General features: G+C 51.5%; 1 protein-coding gene across 1 annotated transcript in view; it reads right to left on the bottom strand.

The window, feature by feature from the left end:
- ADCY3 (adenylate cyclase 3) overlaps positions 1 to 17,517 on the bottom strand; it is an 87,709-nt gene that overhangs the window by 1,470 nt on the left and 68,722 nt on the right. Inside the window, exons 9-21 of the mRNA XM_005686948.3 lie at positions 15,357 to 15,485; positions 13,569 to 13,711; positions 13,292 to 13,453; positions 11,092 to 11,179; positions 10,148 to 10,264; positions 7,697 to 7,956; positions 7,362 to 7,427; positions 5,839 to 5,920; positions 4,743 to 4,901; positions 4,132 to 4,278; positions 3,457 to 3,576; positions 813 to 936; positions 79 to 203 (exon numbers count right to left, since the gene is read on the bottom strand). Of these exons, the coding sequence (XP_005687005.1) occupies positions 79 to 203; positions 813 to 936; positions 3,457 to 3,576; positions 4,132 to 4,278; positions 4,743 to 4,901; positions 5,839 to 5,920; positions 7,362 to 7,427; positions 7,697 to 7,956; positions 10,148 to 10,264; positions 11,092 to 11,179; positions 13,292 to 13,453; positions 13,569 to 13,711; positions 15,357 to 15,485 (1,722 nt within the window). The remainder of the gene's footprint in view (positions 1 to 78; positions 204 to 812; positions 937 to 3,456; positions 3,577 to 4,131; positions 4,279 to 4,742; positions 4,902 to 5,838; positions 5,921 to 7,361; positions 7,428 to 7,696; positions 7,957 to 10,147; positions 10,265 to 11,091; positions 11,180 to 13,291; positions 13,454 to 13,568; positions 13,712 to 15,356; positions 15,486 to 17,517) is intronic.

Genomic DNA, 17,517 nt, shown 5'->3' with positions numbered 1-17,517 from the left:
AACATTCTGGGTCCACAGAACAGAGGCCACAGTGCCCAGCAACACATGCACTGTTCTGATTCTGTCCCCTGGACTTACCTGGATGTTGCCCATGACCCCTGTGGACTCCATCCTGCTGGCTACATTGACTGTGTTGCCCCAGATGTCATAGTGTGGTTTCCGGGCTCCAATGACCCCAGCCAGGACCCCTCCTTTGTTCATTCCTGAGGGGGAGGCACAAAATTGAGCTCAGCCCCATCGCAGAAGCCACCAACTCTTCTCAATTTCCGCCTGACTCCAGCCACAAAGCTCCTGGTTATATAACCTGATTTCATCAAGCCTGACTCTTGAGTTCCCAGAGGACAGAAATCAAGTCTTCTCATCCTCACTGTGCTCAGCAGATGTCAGCCGCCCTGCTGTGCTAAGTAATTTAGTGCAGAAGTTGCCCGTTTTTCTTGCCACCCACCTGGTACTTCAAGTCCCCTGTGACCTTGCCCAGGATTGAGAACCCCTCCCCAGAAGTGTGTGATGGGTGACGTTAATCCTAGCGGGCAGGACTGAAGTGACAGATTCCCTGGAAAGGGAGACAAACTCAAGTCCCAGCCAGACTCAGAAGGGAGGCCATCATAAACAGCATGGGACAGGAATGGCTGAGCATCACATTTTTGGTTTGATCACTGACCTGAAGACCCTTAAGGTCCCTTCAGCTCGAGAAGTGTGACCCTCCCCACCCGAAGTGCATCAAGTCTTTCCAAGACCCGTTCCCTGATTTGTAGAGTCCCCTGCTTGGGGAGGAGGTGCACAGCAGGAGAGGGTGCCCTGAGAGGCCTTACCAATGCGCAGCATGAAGTTGTTGAAGGACTGGTTATTGATGTTGGTGAGCGTGTCCTTCATGGCCAGCGCAAAGTCAGCCAGGTCTGCCAGGTGCTGCCAGCGCTCCTTGTCTGACTTCTCCTCCTGCACCAGAGAGTGGCTGTGAATGCCGGGGCCAGCTGGGCGCATTCAGCTAGCTTATAAACACCGTCCTAGACGTGTCTTTTTAAGCTCATCCATAAAATGGAGATGGCTGTTGGTAAAAAGTCTACGGGTAACAAATGCTAGAGAGGATGTGCAGAGAACCCTCCTACACTGTTGGTAGAAATGTAAATTGGTACAGCCACTATGGAACCGTACGGAGGTGCCTCAAAAAGAGTTACCATGTGATGCTGCAGTTCTGGGTATATATCTGGAGAAAACTATAATTTTAATGATATATGCACCCCAGTGTTCATTGCAGCACTATTTACAATAGCCAAGTAGTCATGTGTGGATGTGAGAGTTGGACTGTGAAGGAAAGCTGAGTGCTGAAGAATTGATGCTTTTGAATGGTGGTATTGGAAAAGACGCTTGAGAGTCCCTTGGACAGCAAGGAGATCCAACCAATCCATCCTAAAGGAAATCAGTCCTAAATATTTCCTAAAGTGCCAGGGTCCAGCCCTGGTGGATCCAGGGAATTTGAAGGGTGGATTGCATTGGCGTGAGAAAAACTTATTTATTGATATAAGATTAGAGTAGGAAGAAGTAGTAAGAAAATTAAGTGGAGAGAAGAGGCTGATTAACTTGGGTTACGTGGAAAGCCAATAAAGTTCCAGACAAGGAGCTTGCACCATCTACCTTAGGCCACCGGCGTCCATTTGAATATCGGAGAGTGCCCCGCCTTGGGCTCTCTCTCACGCATCTTAAAAGCCGGGGCAAGTAAGTAGACAAAGTGAGCCTCCACGCCCCAGATGGGAATTCAGCCTGAAATTAGAGTAAAGAGGAGACACGGGGGAAACCAGTCCAGCGACTGGCTCTCCTATTGTCCTTCAAGGCCTTTTATACTTTTGATTATACATAGAGATCAATGGGTAATACAAAATTATGTAGCGTTCGCAGCTCAGACTCTTTCTGTATATTTTTTGTATACAAAAGGTCGCAGGTGATTTACATTATCTTCTGGCCAGGAGGCTTGTTAACACTTTTTTGACTCTCTTTCTTAATGAATGTTAATCTCGTTTCCCCTCAAGTGTTTTTCTTTAATCTACATCTCCTTAAAGTGCTAAAGTTAACATCTCTATAGAACAAAGGTGCAGTGGGTTATAACAAAGAAGATACTTAACTCCAAGATCTAATGTTGCTAATACCAGGTCTACTACTTGTTTTCCTATATACCAACTATATCTAAAAATAAAGGATATGAAAATTTGGCAGCAAGTATTGACTCAACAAATGAAACTTTTAATCAGTCCTATTCTAATGATTTTGACTCTTCGGAAGCCCCTACATTCCTAGGATGTTTTAAGCTTCCTGTGCCTCCTGCGGTCAGGAGGCCTCAAACAATCACATGTGCAGTTGTACGAGTCCTGCAGGCAGGCCAGAAAGCCATCAGAGGGGTTTTTGGATTGAAACACTTTCAAATGCAGAAGACTAAAGCCCTGAATTGACTTTTTCCAGAGAATGTCAGAAGAGTGGAAAAGCAGGCAGATTCTTTTTTTGGGGGGGGGGTGGATGCTCAGGAAATTCTAGGGGGAAAACCTGAGGTCTGATTAGCCTTGCCATCAGAGCTCTTGCCGCATGACCTTGTCATGGGTGGAATTCCTCACGCTGGCTCCCGGCACTAAAGGAAATATTCATTGGAAGGACTGATGCTGAAGCTCCAATACTTTGGCCACATGATGCAAAGAACTGACTTATTGGAAAAGACCCTGATGCTGGGAAAGATTGAAGGTGGGAGAAGGGGACAACAGAGGATGAGATGGATGGCATCACCGACTCAATGGACACAAGTTTGAGTAAGTTCCAGGAGTTGGTGATGGACAGGGAAGCCTGGCATGCTGCAGTCTATGGGGTCTCAAAGAATAGGACACAACTGAGCAACTGAACTGCAGACGTGGAAACAAATGTCCAATGACAGATGAATGAATGGAGATGTGGCTCGTGTGTACAGTGGGATTCTACTCCACTGCGAAGAAAGAAAGTGCCGTTTGCAGCAACATGAATGGACCTAGAGACTGTCACACTAGGTCCAAAAGACAAATACCCTATGTCACTTTTATGTGGAATCTAAAATGTTACACAAATGAACTCTATGAGACAGAAGCAGACTCAGAGATCAGACTTGTTGCCAAGTAGGGTGGGGGAGGGATGGTTAGGAGTTGGGGATTAGCAGATGCAAACTATTATACAGAGACTGGATTAAACAACAAGGTCCTACTGTATAGCACAGGGAACTAGTCAATATCCTGTAATAACCATAATGGAAAAGAAAATGAAGATGTGAATATAACAGTCATTTTGCATTTGTACCGCATGGTGCTAGTTGGTGTGTCTTAGGGGACCCCTTCACACAACAACAGTACTTAATGGCAGCTACTTTCATTACACTGTTTCCCACCAATGACGTGTGGGCTGCCTCTCTCTTGCCCCATCCATCTCCTCTAGCTACTGCTGGTTAGCTACCTTGTTGGAGCTGGTAAAGCCATTGGTGTTGACATCTGGGGTGACTCCTGAAGCTGCCATGTAGGTGCTACCAATGGTCTTGATCTTGGTGATGACCCGGAACTTGGGATTGTCCAGAAGCTGAGGCCAGTGTTAAGAGAGAATTGTCAGCGGTCAAGAGAGATGAATGAGCCAAATAAATGACAGATCTGCCCTTTTTTTTTTTTTTTTTTACAACAAACCCATGAAACATCTGAGAGAGGTTTTCCTATAAAAGCTTCATTTAGCCAACATCTGCCATGTTATCCTGGGCCAATGTCCTGATGTTCTGAGCCTCAGTTTCTACCATATTAACACAGGGATAAAAGTGCCAGTCTTGGAAGTGTTGAGCATGTATGTAAAAGCATTTCCCCTGGTACACAAGTTATTAATACCTGATTATTGTTTGCTGAGTCTGAGGATAAGAGGAACCAGAGGGGCCTCAAAATCTTTTGGCCAGACCTTATCCTATGAACTTACAGGTGATTTCCAAGGCTCCCACCTGGGACCCAACATTTCCAGACAACTGCAGAAGGCCATGCGTTTTGAGGAGTTTTTATGGGAAAACAGCAGCCAAAGTAACTCCCAAATTTCTTGGGCTGCAGTCTGGAAGGGCTGGCTTTGTGGTAGGATGCAGGGGCCAGGATAGTCACTCACAGAGTCAAAATCTGAGATGATCTCATTGAGGAAGCGCAGACACTCAATGCCGCCATTATTGATGCTCTCCTCTGTGTAGAAGTCGGCAAAATTGGGCAGGGAGGCAAACATAACTCCAATCTCATCATAAGACTGGCTGTACAGCTCCTAAAGAGAGGCAGGGCCAAAGTGCTCAAAGACAGTCTAAGTGAATGGCATGCTACAGAAATGAACGTCCTTCATACCCATGACGTGCACTCAGCTTTTTGGACACACAGGTCTCCCAGACTGTCCTGACTTTGAAATATTAAAAGCTCATTGCAACTTTGGAAACCAAGAAAAGAGCTTTGCTAGTTCCTGCCAACAGCCCCAGCTCTAGGAAAGAGGGCAGTGGGAAGCTGTGAAGTGAGGCACGAGAACCACTCGGACAATCGGAGTTGACAGAAAGGTGCGCTCCACTAAAGCCTTGTCTTCTGAAACGGGCCTCACAGATTATGGCAAGAGATTCTTTGGCTTCTGATACTGTGGTGCTGTGTAGGTCCAGCCCTACCTGGGCCCCCAGGCTATGTCACAAGAAGGCAGAAAGCCAGAAGACAGCCCTATGGCTCCAGCCTTATGGGGCCACGCCTCACCTCATCTCTCTTCTTGGACCCCAGGAAATGGCGTGCCACGTGCTCAGGCAGCATGTTGGTGACCAAGGCTTCGTTCCAGCGTCGCATCTCATAGACACGTTCCTTCTGGTCGTGGACCTCAATCTTCCACAAGAACAGTGTCCGTGCCAGCTTTTCCACCTATGGATATACACACAGGCAAGGTGTGTGCCCTAAGCTGGCCATTTGAGGGAGTTCTCGGGTGGTCCAGTGGTTAGGACCAGGTGCTTTCACTGCTGTGGCCCTGGGTTCAGTCCCTGATTGGGGAACTAAAATCCCATAAAGTGCAACCAAAAAAAACAAAAAACAAAAAAGTTGAGAAATGGGAACTTGAGGGGTTCCAACATGGAAAAACTGAAAGGAAGATGGAGATGGCTGGATAGCAGGGGAAATGAACCCCAGAAAGATGATTCATCAAAAAAGGCCATACCATACAGCTGGGGTGATGACCCCAGCCTCTGTGGTTACAGGAGGATGTGAGGGGCCTCCTGGGACCTCATTTCAGCTACAGATGGGCCTTGTGGGTGGTGGCAGCAGTGGGGATCTCAGCGCAGGGAAGAGAAGTCCCCATTTCCAGCAGGCTCCAGTCGCCAAGTGCCTGGAGGTGGTTGCAGTTCTCTGACAAGCCACTGGGTGGCTCCTGAGCTAATAGGGAAGTAAGTCCCTTGTGTGGGTACTTCCCCTCCCTCTTCCTCTTTTTCCTTTTAACCAAACAAAAATTTCACCAGCTTCTTTCCCTTTCTGGCTCTGTAGTCAGTGTGTTCGTGACCCCCAGAGCCAGGATGAGTGGAGATCCATGAGCCCCTGGCCTAGGAAATTAGAGATTTTATCCAGGCTTTATGTCCCACTCCCAGCCTTCCATCAGCAGCTCAGAGCAAGAGGTAAGAACTGTTGTTCTGGTATTGATACTCCTGAGGGAGACCAGGAAATGGCAGAGGCGGTGGCCTGACCGGGGTCACATGCCATGTGGGGTAAGGAAAACGGCATTCCCCAGGAGGTTGGGTTCTTAGATCCTGGGGCTGCTTCTCAGGAGGCCCTGAGAAGTCGGCGTGGAAGGGGCGGGTGTGCAGGCACTCACGTGTCGGGAGAAGTAGTAAAAGCTCAGCATCATGACGAAGATCATCACTGTCATCGAGTACTTAGACGGCACCAGGGGCAGCCTGTGGGGCCCAGAATTCGGTTGAAAGTGCGCCATGCTGCCCTCTGCTGACAAGGGAGTTTTTATCCTCTCTAATGTGGCTATGCTGTTTCTTATCACCCCAGAAACCTTTCTCAGCAGCTTAAGCACTTTCATATCAAGTCCAGATGCCCACTGGACAGTAAAAATTTCTGAAATCACTGGGATTTTGTCTTAACTGCCAGCCAACTCCTGGACAGTTCTGGCTGCACTTGAAATCCACGTCAGGCCTTGAGAGCTGCTCTCTGGATGTTTATTAAACACATCACCTGACTGATCACAGCAGTAGCCTCAACCATGTAGGAATCTGGAGAAGGGAGAGACTAACATCTCAGTGATGGGATGAGGGCACAGTTGCACCATGCGTTTTTATAACTGTCAGCCATATTTTTGTGTGGAGCTGAGTTGGTATTATATGCATATACCACAGTTTACATATCCACTTAGTCTTAATTTCATTGGGGCTCTCCTTTGAGTTGGATGTTTGCGCGCGTGTGGCTATTATGAACAGTGCAACTGTGGACATTCTAGTACATACATCTGGGGACAAATAACATGTACATTAATTTCACATAGCAGTGGAGTTACTGAGTCATAGGTCTATTTTCACCTTTACTAATTAACTCCAAATTGTTTTCTTAAATGGTTGTACCATTTTTTTTTTTTTTTGGTTGTACCATTTATACTTCCACCAGGAATGTATGGGTTACCATAATCCATGATGTTATCAGCCTTCTTAATTTTTGCCAAACTGGTTGGTGTGTGACAGTCTTCCCTGGTGGCCTTAATTTGCATGACCCTGATTACTTGAATGCCCTTAATTTATTAGTTCCTATTTAGACTTCTTTTGTGAAAGGCCTATTCAAGTCTTCTGTCCATCTTCTCTGTTAGGTAATCTTTTTTTTTTTTAACTTATTTAAAAGTCTAGTCAAGTCACTGCATCATAACATTCTAAACTTCAGAGCTAAGATGGAATCTTGAAGAATTCTGCTGATAACCTCTTCAAGAGATGATACAGACTCAGGCAAACTGGCCTGCTGAGGCCCCACAGAGAACCACTGTGGCGGGAAAGGAGTCTGGGTGTTCTAGACTGAATGCCACAGGGCCCCTTCCTCCAGCTTCTGAGGTCTGTTCCGCAGCCATCACCCAGATGGCTGCTCCTCTCTCTGCCTCTCCAGCCTGCTCTCTATTCCACCGTCTAGACCGCTCTGCATTCCCTTGACCTCAGGAGAGGCCAGCGCGGCCAGATAAGCACTAAAGTCTGCTCCAGCCTCCCACAGAAACATGCTGACTTTTCGAGCTTGAACATCCCATACAGTGTGCCTCTGGAAGGATGAGACCCTGGGGCTTTGGACTGTTGTACTTTGTCTCCTGAAGAAAGGGACCGGAAACGCAGGGCAGGACGGGAAAGGAGACACCCTTACCTGTCAGTGCCATTGAGTCCCGAGGTGGAAAACACTTGCATCTTCTCTAAGGCCACCATTGGAAAGCTGTCGGGACAGATAACAGCACATACTTGCACCCAGCCAAACACTGAGGTGACCTGGACCTTCCAGTCCTCAAGAAGGGACAGGATCCGTCCTGGGATTACAGCCAACCAGTCTGTGAGAAGCCACAAACCCTGATTCCCATACAAGCCTTTGATTAGCCCTAGAGACAGATGGCCAGCTCACTGCAGGCCCATGACCTTGAAGTGGGGACTGGGGAGGCTGGTGGGAGGAAGGAGATCATGCAGATCTCCAAACAGGCTTCATCTTACTTGTGTTGCTGGAAGCGTTTGTGGTCGTAGTCATCAAAGATGGGGCGCCAGGCGTAGACGTTGATGACAGCCACAGCCCCCGCGATGAGCAGCATGAGTGTGAGCTTGACCATGTGGCTGACCTGCACCAGCATGATGGTAGCGATGAGGGACAGCACGGCCACGTAGTTGTAGTACTTGGGGTTCTCCACGCAGCCGTCCTCCACCTGCATCTCTGCGGTGCCGTTGGTAGGGCCTGTGTAGTACTGGAGACAGCTGAGCTGGAGGCCAGGACCGTGAGTGGGTGAGGAGAGCGTGGGGTGCAAGGGGACAGCAGACACTGGTAAGAAAAGGCTGGGCCGTGGCAGCTGCCACTTCCCTCAGAAACCCCGAGCAAGAAGGGAAAGTACCAGGGGACAGTAATGTGAAAGTCAGTAACTCCTGCTAAGAGCTTTAGCATCATCTCTGATGATCATGAAAACTGTCTTGTGTAGTCTGAGTACTGGTACCATCATATAAGGGGCTTCCCAGCTGGCTCTAGTGGTAAAGAACGTGCCTGCCAATGCAGATTAGACATAAGAGATGCCAGTTTGATCTTCCTGAGTCAGGAAGATCCCCTGGAGAAGGGAAGGGCAATCCACTCCAGCATTCTTGCCTGGAGAATCCCATGGACAGAGGAGCCTGGAGGGCTATAGTCTCTGGGGTCGTACAAAGTCAGACACGACTGAAGCAACCTAGTACACAGCACACACACGATCATATAAAACAGATGGGCCACTCTTGGCCAAAGTAGTGAAATTAGCAGGTGGTAAAGCCAGACTAGGAATCTGGGGTTTAGGTTTCAGGCCCAACATGCTCTTGCCCACATCACACTGTTGCCCCGGAGGAGCCATGGGCCAGCCAGTCAGCCACCTCATGGTTCACTGTGAGGGCAGCCAGTTGCCGCTCAGACTCATTTCTGGAATCTGATTGCCAGTCCCGCTGCTGGGCAGATGTGGTCAATGGAAAGTGCATCCATAAACCAAATCAGACCTACTTTTCTTCACTTTCAGCCCCTGGCTTTTATCTGGCTTTGGGAAAGCCCTCAGCATGTGACTCTAGCATGGGGAAAGTCTTACTCTTAGCCAGATTTTCACCCCTCCCCTGGTGACCAGACCTCCTGCTGTACTGCCTGTGTCCACGACCCTGCTAGATAGCGGTCCCCAGACCCAGACATCAGGTTCCAAGGGTTCCTGACATGCAGGAGACCTGGGCCTTGTCTTCCCTGCACTGTGGGCACCAGCTACCTGTGGGCATGTCAGGGCTCTGAACCCCATTCCTGTTGAACTTAGATTGAATGGCCTAGGGCTTCTCACCTATATGCTGCCAGAATAAGTCTCCATGCTGAGTTTTCTCCTGTGCTTCAGTGTTAAAGAGAACAACGCAAATACGGTTATATTTTTTAAAAATAGGACTCTTAAGAGAGTGCACCTAGTGCTACCAACATTGGAGGGAGCTGTGAGGCCTGGCGAGAGAATACCAGTGACAGCTTTAAGCACCCAGTGCTCGATAACAGGCTGGTGGCTGCCCACAGCTGTCCCTCTGCCCCTTCACGGAACCTGCAGGAACTGAGGAGAGCAGAGCTCACGAGCTCAGTCGCTCAGTCTGACTCTTGGCGACCCCATGGACTGTAGCCCACCAGGTTCGCCTGTCCATGGAGACGCTCCAGGCAAGAACACGAGTGGATTGCCATGTGCTCCTCCAGGGGATCTTCCCAGTTCCCCCGCGTTGCAGGCGGATTCTGTACCATCGGAGCCAGCAGGGGTGTGAACCTGCCGCCAGCCTCCCGGGCTCACTGAGGAGCTGCCCCCAGTGACCCAGCTCCGGAAGGCTGGCCTTGCTCAGATGGACGGAGGCCCAACAGGAGCGCTCCTCTCGGGGAGCAGGCTTACCTCCCTTGTCCTGCTGGACGCCTGACACTAGCTTCCCTCAGGGACATTTAAGACACGCAGAAAGCTTAGAGTACAGGGCCCCCGAGTAGTGAGACATGGAGGACGGAAAGACAGGACAGGGGTTCAGAACTGCTTCAGTTCTCCACTGGGTTGCTAGCTGGCTGTGACCTAAAACAGATTTGACTTCTCTGAGCAGCATTTTTTCACACGAAACTACAGATGATACTGACCTCTTGGGATTATATGGATTAAATGAACCAACCTACGTAAAGCCCCCAGCACAGGTCCTGGAGCTGGGCTCCTGGAGGTGGGGAGAGCAAGGAGCTGGGTGGGGGAGAGAGGCAGTCTGGAAGGTAACCTGGGGAGATGACCCCACTGATCGGGATGATCAGTTAGGAACCCAAGTGCCACTCAAACCTGTGTCTAGCAGCCAGTGTGGATAGCTGGGGGGTACAGGATGGGCTGGCAACTGCTCATGCAGGTCAATTCAGAACCCTCCTATGAGAGCGGGCGTCCCTTCAGCAGGACAGTGGGGGCTCACCATGTCCACCACGTTTGCCATGACAAGAATGAAGATGGCCAGCATGGCCCAGGTGTTCCTGGCCCAGCGTGTCCGGTCGATCCAAGTAGAGAAGGCCACGAGCTTCTTAGGAAAGGCCTACAAGCATGGAATTTCAAGGGCCTTGAGCCTTGACAGCTTTCTCCTCTGTAAACAAGGCTGCTAATCACTCAGCTTGCTCCCACACTTCCTGGGAACCTGGGAAGCAGTGCTGTGCGCGTGCATCAACCAAAACCCAACTGTGGCAGAACTGAGAAGGCACGTGGGTCCCAGCTCAGCCTACCAGTGCTGCTGAAGGTGTGGGTGACACACCGTGGCCCAGGTGTCAGAGCCCTTCCCAGAGCTGCTTGGGGATCAGCGGAGCCTGTGGGTGGCCCTCCAGCAGCAGTCCACTTCTGGCCTCTGGGTGGTGAAGCCAGGTCAGGAGTTTTCAGGGCCGGCTGACTTTGCCTGGCCCCTCCTGCCTTCCCTGGGTCAGAGTGCCTAAAACCCCCAAGTTACTTGTGAGTTACTGTCAGATTAAACTTCCTAAAATGCTGCTTTTCCCTTGTCATTCTGATCAAAACCTCTGCCTGGCACCCACTGCTTATAGGAGAAAGTCTTAATCCCTTGTGTCTGGCTTTGGGTCCTTTGCAATTTGAGCCAGTTCACCTTCCAGCCAGTCCTCTTCTGCTTTTCAACACAGGTCCCCATTTATCTTGATACAGGCTCTCTCACCCTCGCATGCTCAAGGGCCTGGACCAAAGTGGGTGCAGAGCCAATAGTGAAGGAGTCTGTCATAAATGAATGGATGGTGCTGAACCATCACAACAGGAGTCGTCTACTTGTCAGGACCTGACAGCGCACAGCTCCATCAGCACTGGCTCTCACCAGGAGTGATCCTCACTTCCAGAAGGCTCTGAGCCAGGAGGAGATGCACTTCTTACCCGTGGAAAGATGGCAGCCAGTGAGCAGATCGTCAGGATCAGGAGCAGAGCCTCCCCAACCACAAAGGTCACATAGTTCGTCATGAGCCTGTGAGAGAGAGAACACAGTGAGGAAGGGCCCAGGGGCTGGGGCTTGGGGGGTGGGCCGCGGGCAGGGGGCTTAGTGAGCTGGGTCCAGGGCCAGGAGAGCAGAGGAAGGGAGACAGAGGGCAGACTCTCTAAGTAAGGCCAAGCCTGTACCCTAAAAGTTCCATGTGATTTCCCCTCCACACAGCTGTGTGCAGGGTCTGGGAACACGCAAGCATCCCCAGCTTAACTGTTCTTTAGAGGCATTTCCCAGAGAAGGGCAGACTTACAGATGCCCTGGGTAGAGCCCAGTGAAATCTGGGAAGGGATTCTTAGGAACAAGCCTTCTGCCATGTCACTATGATGGAAGGGGAAAGCATGGAACAGAGCAGCTTACGGCCAAGGGCTGCTGAGCTGATAGTGTTCACTGCATCCCTAGACCTTCCTTAACCCTAGGTGCAAAGGAGACAGTAAATATTTGTGGAGTAAATGAAAGAATTTGGTCCTCAGATTGCCGAGAGAAATATCAGTAACCTCAGATATGCAGATGACACCATCCTTATGGCAGAAAGTGAAGAGGAACTAAAGAGCCTCTTGATGAAAGTGAAAGAAGAGAGTGAAAAAGTTGGCTTAAAGCTCAACATTCAGAAAACGAAGATCATGGCATCTGGTCCCGTCACTTCATGGGAAATAGATGGGGAAACAGTGGAAACAGTGTCAGACTTTATTTTGGGGGGCTCCAAAATCACTGCAGATGGTGACTTCAGCCATGAAATTAAAAGACGCTTACTCCTTGGAAGAAAATTTATGACCAACCTAGATAGCATATTCAAAAGCAGAGACATTACTTTGCCGACTAAGGTCCATCTAGTCAAGGCTATGGTTTTTCCAGTGGTCATGTATGGATGTGAGAGTTGGACTGTGAAGAAGGCTGAGCGCTGAAGAATTGATGCTTTTGAAGTGTGGTGTTGGAGAAGACTCTTGAGAGTCCCTTGGACTGCAAGGAGATCCAACCAGTCCATTCTGAAGGAGATCAGCCCTGGGATTTCTTTGGAAGGAAGGATGCTAAAGCTGAAATTCCAGTACTTTGGCCACCTCATGCAAAGAGTTGACTCATTGGAAAAGACTCTGATGCTGGGAGGGATTGGGGGCAGGAGGAGAAGGGGACGACCGAGCATGAGATGGCTGGATGGCATCACTGACTCGATGGATGTGAGTCTGAGTGAACTCTGGGAGGTGGTGTTGGACAGGGCGGCCTGGTGTGCTGCGATTCATGGGGTCACAAAGAGTCGGACACGACTGAGCGACTGAACTGAACTGAACTGGACAATTCTGAGTTAGCCAGATACTACTATCTTCAGATCATCAGCATCCTGATCTTTCACTTTACAGGGGAGCAAACTGACGCTCCAGGAGCCCTTAGTGATGTGCCCAAGGTCATAGAACAAATAGGCGACAAGCCACACCCTGAACCTAGGACTATGTGACAAGTCCAGGGCTCTTTTAAGTTCCCCAAACTGTGATCAAAACAGGGCTCCACACCTCTCCTGGTGAGGAATCCCTGAACTGGAGCGAACTGCTGATCGGCTACGGGGAGAAAGCAAGGGAGGGGGCAGCCATCCTTCAGTTCAGGCTTCAGCAAGGATTGGGGCAAGGATTCCACAACACCTTGCCTTGCCTTGCCCTGGAGGACCTGCTGCTGTGAGAGGAGACAAGTCTACACCCAGAGCCTGAAATCTGTCTTTACTAAGATGAGCCAAGAAAGGGAGCAGGTGGGCCATGGTGATTGAGGTTGAAGAGCATCTCCAGCCCGTCTTCTTGTCCCAGCACCACTCAGGCCGACCCAGCCAGATGTCCATCCCCTGGACCCCTCCCCTCCTCAGCTTTCTCAGCCCTGGTGTGAGCTCCACTTAGACGCTTGCTCTATTCCAAGACCCAGGGGCAGACAGAAGGAAGGGGGTGCAGGGCACAGACCCAGCATTCCCTGGGCTGCTCCGGGGGTGCAGCCCAAGGAACCCAGCCTGAGGCCCTGAGTCAGGCTCCATCTGAGGCCTTCTCCCTTCAGGCCTCCAGCCTAGGTAGCTCGTCCCCTTCCACCCTCCCAACTGTCGGGCCTGCCCTGCCCACCCCGCACCAGGGGTCAATGAGGATCTCCACCACGGCCGTGCAGAGCAGGACAACGCAGGAGCAGCTGAAGGCAGCCCCGCTCTGCTTCTCCTTCTCCACTGAGTAGCGGGTTTCCATCTCAGGGTCCATGAACCGCATAGACAGGAGGAAGGTGTTTCTCTTCTTCACTCTGCAGTGCAAAGAAGCCCCGTGAGACACATTTAAGAAGACTAAACTTCCTGGACTGCGTGCCAGGGCCGCTCAAGGTTAAGACCAAGGGGCTGGGTGTCCACAGGGCCGCTTACACCTGGGCAGACTCTCGCTCGAGCAGTGCCTCGTTGAGTAGCTGGTTGAGCTCATGCTCGTCCTCAGAGGCATCCACCACGCGATCAGCCAGGTCCTGAAGGCGCAGCCTCCGGCGAGGGTTGGGGAACGAGGGGTTGTCGGCCTGCAAGGCAGGGCAGCAGAGTTGGGGGGGGCAGGTGGGATGGAGCAGGGAGAGGTTGGGGAGACACAGCAGTGTTGGGGGAAAGAGGAACAGAGGGATGGCAGAGCACCGCCCCATGGCTCTCAAAACCGTCTCCTGGGGAAAGTCTTCCCAGTGGTCTCACGTGGCTCCATCCTGCTTGGGTCTGGACCCAAAGCCTCAGGCCTTCCGGCTTTCCCTGAACTCACCCAGGCCCCGTGCCCCTAACAGGAGCTCGGCAGTGACCGCCCACTAATGGTAGTGTGGGGAGCAGCCACCAGGCTCCTGAGCAGGAGACCTCGAGTCAGAGATTGCTGCTGGGCAGCGCGGTGCCAGCACCTCCTGCTGTGAGGATGAGGGTGTCACACAGCCGTATGCATCGGCATTCTCAGGGATGTAAAAGACCCCCAGCCCTCGGGCTTAAGGGAGCTCTTAAAAGAGCTCAGATCTGGCTCATCTGAGGGGAGGAAGATCTGAGGGGGAAAGCAATGCAGAGAAACTAACAATCTTACTGCTAGTGGGGTGGTGGGGCTGGGGTGCCCGCTACCATTTTTATTCCTGGTTACAAAGGAGAAGCGTCAGCTCCAGACACATGACTCCAGACCATGACTACACAGCCATCAGTCCAAACGACAACTGGGACTGGGCTCCTCAGGGCTGTCTGGGTGGGCCCAAGAGTCTGTCCAGAAGCCAGAACCAAGATGCCCCGGGCTGGAGCTCAGGCATGCCTCGGGTGGAGTCTGACCCGTATAATCCACGCTCCTCCAGCCCCAATTTCTTCTCTGTAACACAACACGGATGCTCTTTTCCAGCACCAGGAACCTCTGTCCCTGAAGCATATCTGAGAGCAACGCGACACTGGCTAATCGTGAGGACAGAAGTCACAGGCTGCTAATTAAGCCTTTGTGTCCTTGTTAGTGAATTACACTGCATCGGTATTCCACTTTCTATCAGGAAACTCACAACAAGGAAGAGTTACTGAGCGCTGTGGTGCTCAAGAAAACCCAGTTTTTCTTCAGCCCTGTCCACCCTCTTGTCCTCCATCTCCTGGTCTACAGGCACAGGGCAGCAGAGACCAGTGGCGAGGCTGACCAGCTCTGCAGCCTCTGCAGGGCCGAGACCCATCTCAGCACCTGCCTCTGTCAGCGGATGCACTGAGGAAGCTCCTCGGTAATGGACGGATCCTGGACAGGATCCTGAGCTCCCACCGTGGGCCCTGATCTCAGGGGGACAGCCTGTTGATTCCTTTGGAAACCCTCCATCTGAGCACAGGACTTGTGGGGTTTGGACCTAGCTAGAGAGGTGGGCACAGCCCTGAAGGCCCACTTCCAAAATGGTCCGATCCTGGAGCAGTGTCCACTGGTGTCCTTGTGCCCTCAGACCTACAGAGTTAGGGACATCGGAGCTGGACCAGGCCGTGGCAGTGGGCACTTCCTCTGACCTTAGCCACTCCATCCCCAGTAACTGAAGAGGGGCCAGTGAGACCAGGTGGGGGGCAACCTGCCCCAGGTTATGCAGTTCCAAGGATGGAGCCCAGCTAGGGGCCAGGCCTGCCCTTCAGCTCAGGACTCTTCACCTTCTGCCTCCCCATCTCCGCCCACATCCCGGGGCTCAGCCCCACCCATACCTGGGCATCTTGCTCCTCGGGCTCCTCAGATATAGAGCTGCTGGTGTGAATGCTCCCGTTGGACTCCTTGGTCTCAATGAGGGCAGGGGAGCTGGGCTTTGAGGAAGGCGGCGCTCCGTTCAGCAGGGCCTGCAGCAGAAGGGAGGAGCCATCAGGGGCCCCCAGGCACTGCCAGCCGCCCACCCAGGCGAGGGGCTGGTCTACTCTCTGGTTTGGAATCTCCCCACTAGAGTTCAGAGGCCTCATAGCTTTAGAAATCTCACTATTCGTTTCCTCCTCCAGAACATCCACTTTAGAATGCTGTAATTTTCTAGTATTAAATTTCTAGTATTAAAACTTTTCCAAGCAGAGAAAGATCCTATTGTTCCAACTCCTATTTCTAAGTAACTCAGGGACATAGAGCCTCACAGGGGTCATTTTTGGGGTAGAGAGCCCTGTCAAACGCCTTCCAAATGTCTGAATAAATTCCATAAACCAGTTTCCCCAGGGATTAGTACTTTTCCTTGACAGAATAAATGAGATCCTCTACACAGGAACACAGTCCACTCATTCATTTACTGAGTATTTATCGAGTAGCTACTGTGTGACAGGAACTGTTATAACTTCTGGGGACACAGACACAATGTCCTGACCTGGGATCCCACCTTCTAGTGGGGAGGCAGGCAGCAGTGAAACAAAGAATAAATGATTACAGGAAGTCTGAGAGCAGGGCCTGGAGAGGCAGGGGAGGCAAGGGACACAGGGGTTCCCAGAGAGGTGACTGTAAAGAGGAGGCTGGGGAGGAGTCACTGTGAGGATAACATTTCCGTAAACACGTGAAAGAGCACATTATGCAGCTCTCAGGTTTTGGGGAGCAGGAAGCCTGGAGTAGGCATGCACCCGGAGTGGGCGTGCACCCGGGGGGTCTGAGCAGCAGCCAGGAGGCCTGCGCTGCCCCAGTTGAGCAAGTGAGTGAAAGGTGAGGACCTGCTGGATGGGGTTCCTGGATCAAAGTTGCTCAGGGGACTTTGGCTTTTCCTCTGAGTGAGATGGGGACCAAAGGAAGATGCTGAGCCAGGGGGTGGTGACATGATTCACCCAACGTCCCTGCAGGACCGCTCTGGCAGCTGTGAGCAGACAGGGCAGTGGGGCGAGGGCAGGAGCAGGGTGAGAAGTTGGGGGACCACCGTGCTGACTGGTGCAGGTGGGACGTGGCTGCCAGGGGTGAGAAGAGGGGCCTACAGGTACACCGTGCAAGAAGGGGCTTGTGGGCAAGGGTGTCTTCAAAGATTTGGGGCTGAGCAGTTAAAAGAAGGGAGTTGCCACTGATCGAGATTGGGAAGACCAAGGAAGAGTGGGTTCTAGGGTGGAGAGAGGTTTGGGAGCTCAGCTTTGGACCAGTGGGCTTCCCAGGTGGCGCAATGATGAAAAACACCTGCCTGTCAATGCAGGAGACACACGAAATGCAGGTTCAATCCCTGGGCTGGGCAGATCTCCTGGAGGAGGAAATGGCTCTACCTACTCCAATATTCTTGCCTAGAGAATCCTATGGACAGAGGAGCCTAGCAGGCTACTGTCCATGGGGTCGCAAAGAGTCAGACATGACTGAGCACGCATGCGCACACACACACAGATGGAGATTCACCCGTGGCTGGAAGTTTAGCGCAGGGATGCCAGTGGGGCTGAGATCACAGTCTGGGAGCTGTTGGCGATGGCATTCAGGACAACTAAATGAGACTGGCAACAAGGTCCATAGAGACGGGAGACGTCTTTCCAACACTTGGGAAGGATTCGTTGTGATAACTCTTCTCACACTCTCCTCCTCATCACTTTGTTCAGCTAAACCACGGGGAGAGGTCGCTGCAGATGGAATGGTGTCTGCTCCCGTGAGGCCCAGAGAAGCCCTGTCACCTCTGTCCCTTCTGCTCCCTGTCACCACTCACACGTGGCCCGTGTGTCACCTCCTCTATCTTGTCCATGCTCGACTGCTTCCAACTCACTCCCTGCTGAGCAGGTTTGGTGATCTGCTAGCTCGGCCTTCTCAGAGCACATCTGGAGCAGAAGTTCTGAACTCCCGTTGAGCTAATCACAAAGGCTTATGATAACTGTGCTAAGCTGTCAGCACAGTTAACACCCACTGGGGGCTGACAGTTCCTGCAGCGCCTGGTAGAGAAAACAACTA

This window comes from Capra hircus, chromosome 11 (genome assembly GCF_001704415.2).
Source record: "Capra hircus breed San Clemente chromosome 11, ASM170441v1, whole genome shotgun sequence".
In the NCBI taxonomy this organism is placed as follows: Eukaryota; Metazoa; Chordata; class Mammalia; order Artiodactyla; family Bovidae; genus Capra; species Capra hircus.
Note: the sequence above shows the minus strand (reverse complement) of the source record. Positions and strands in the feature narration are given on the sequence as shown.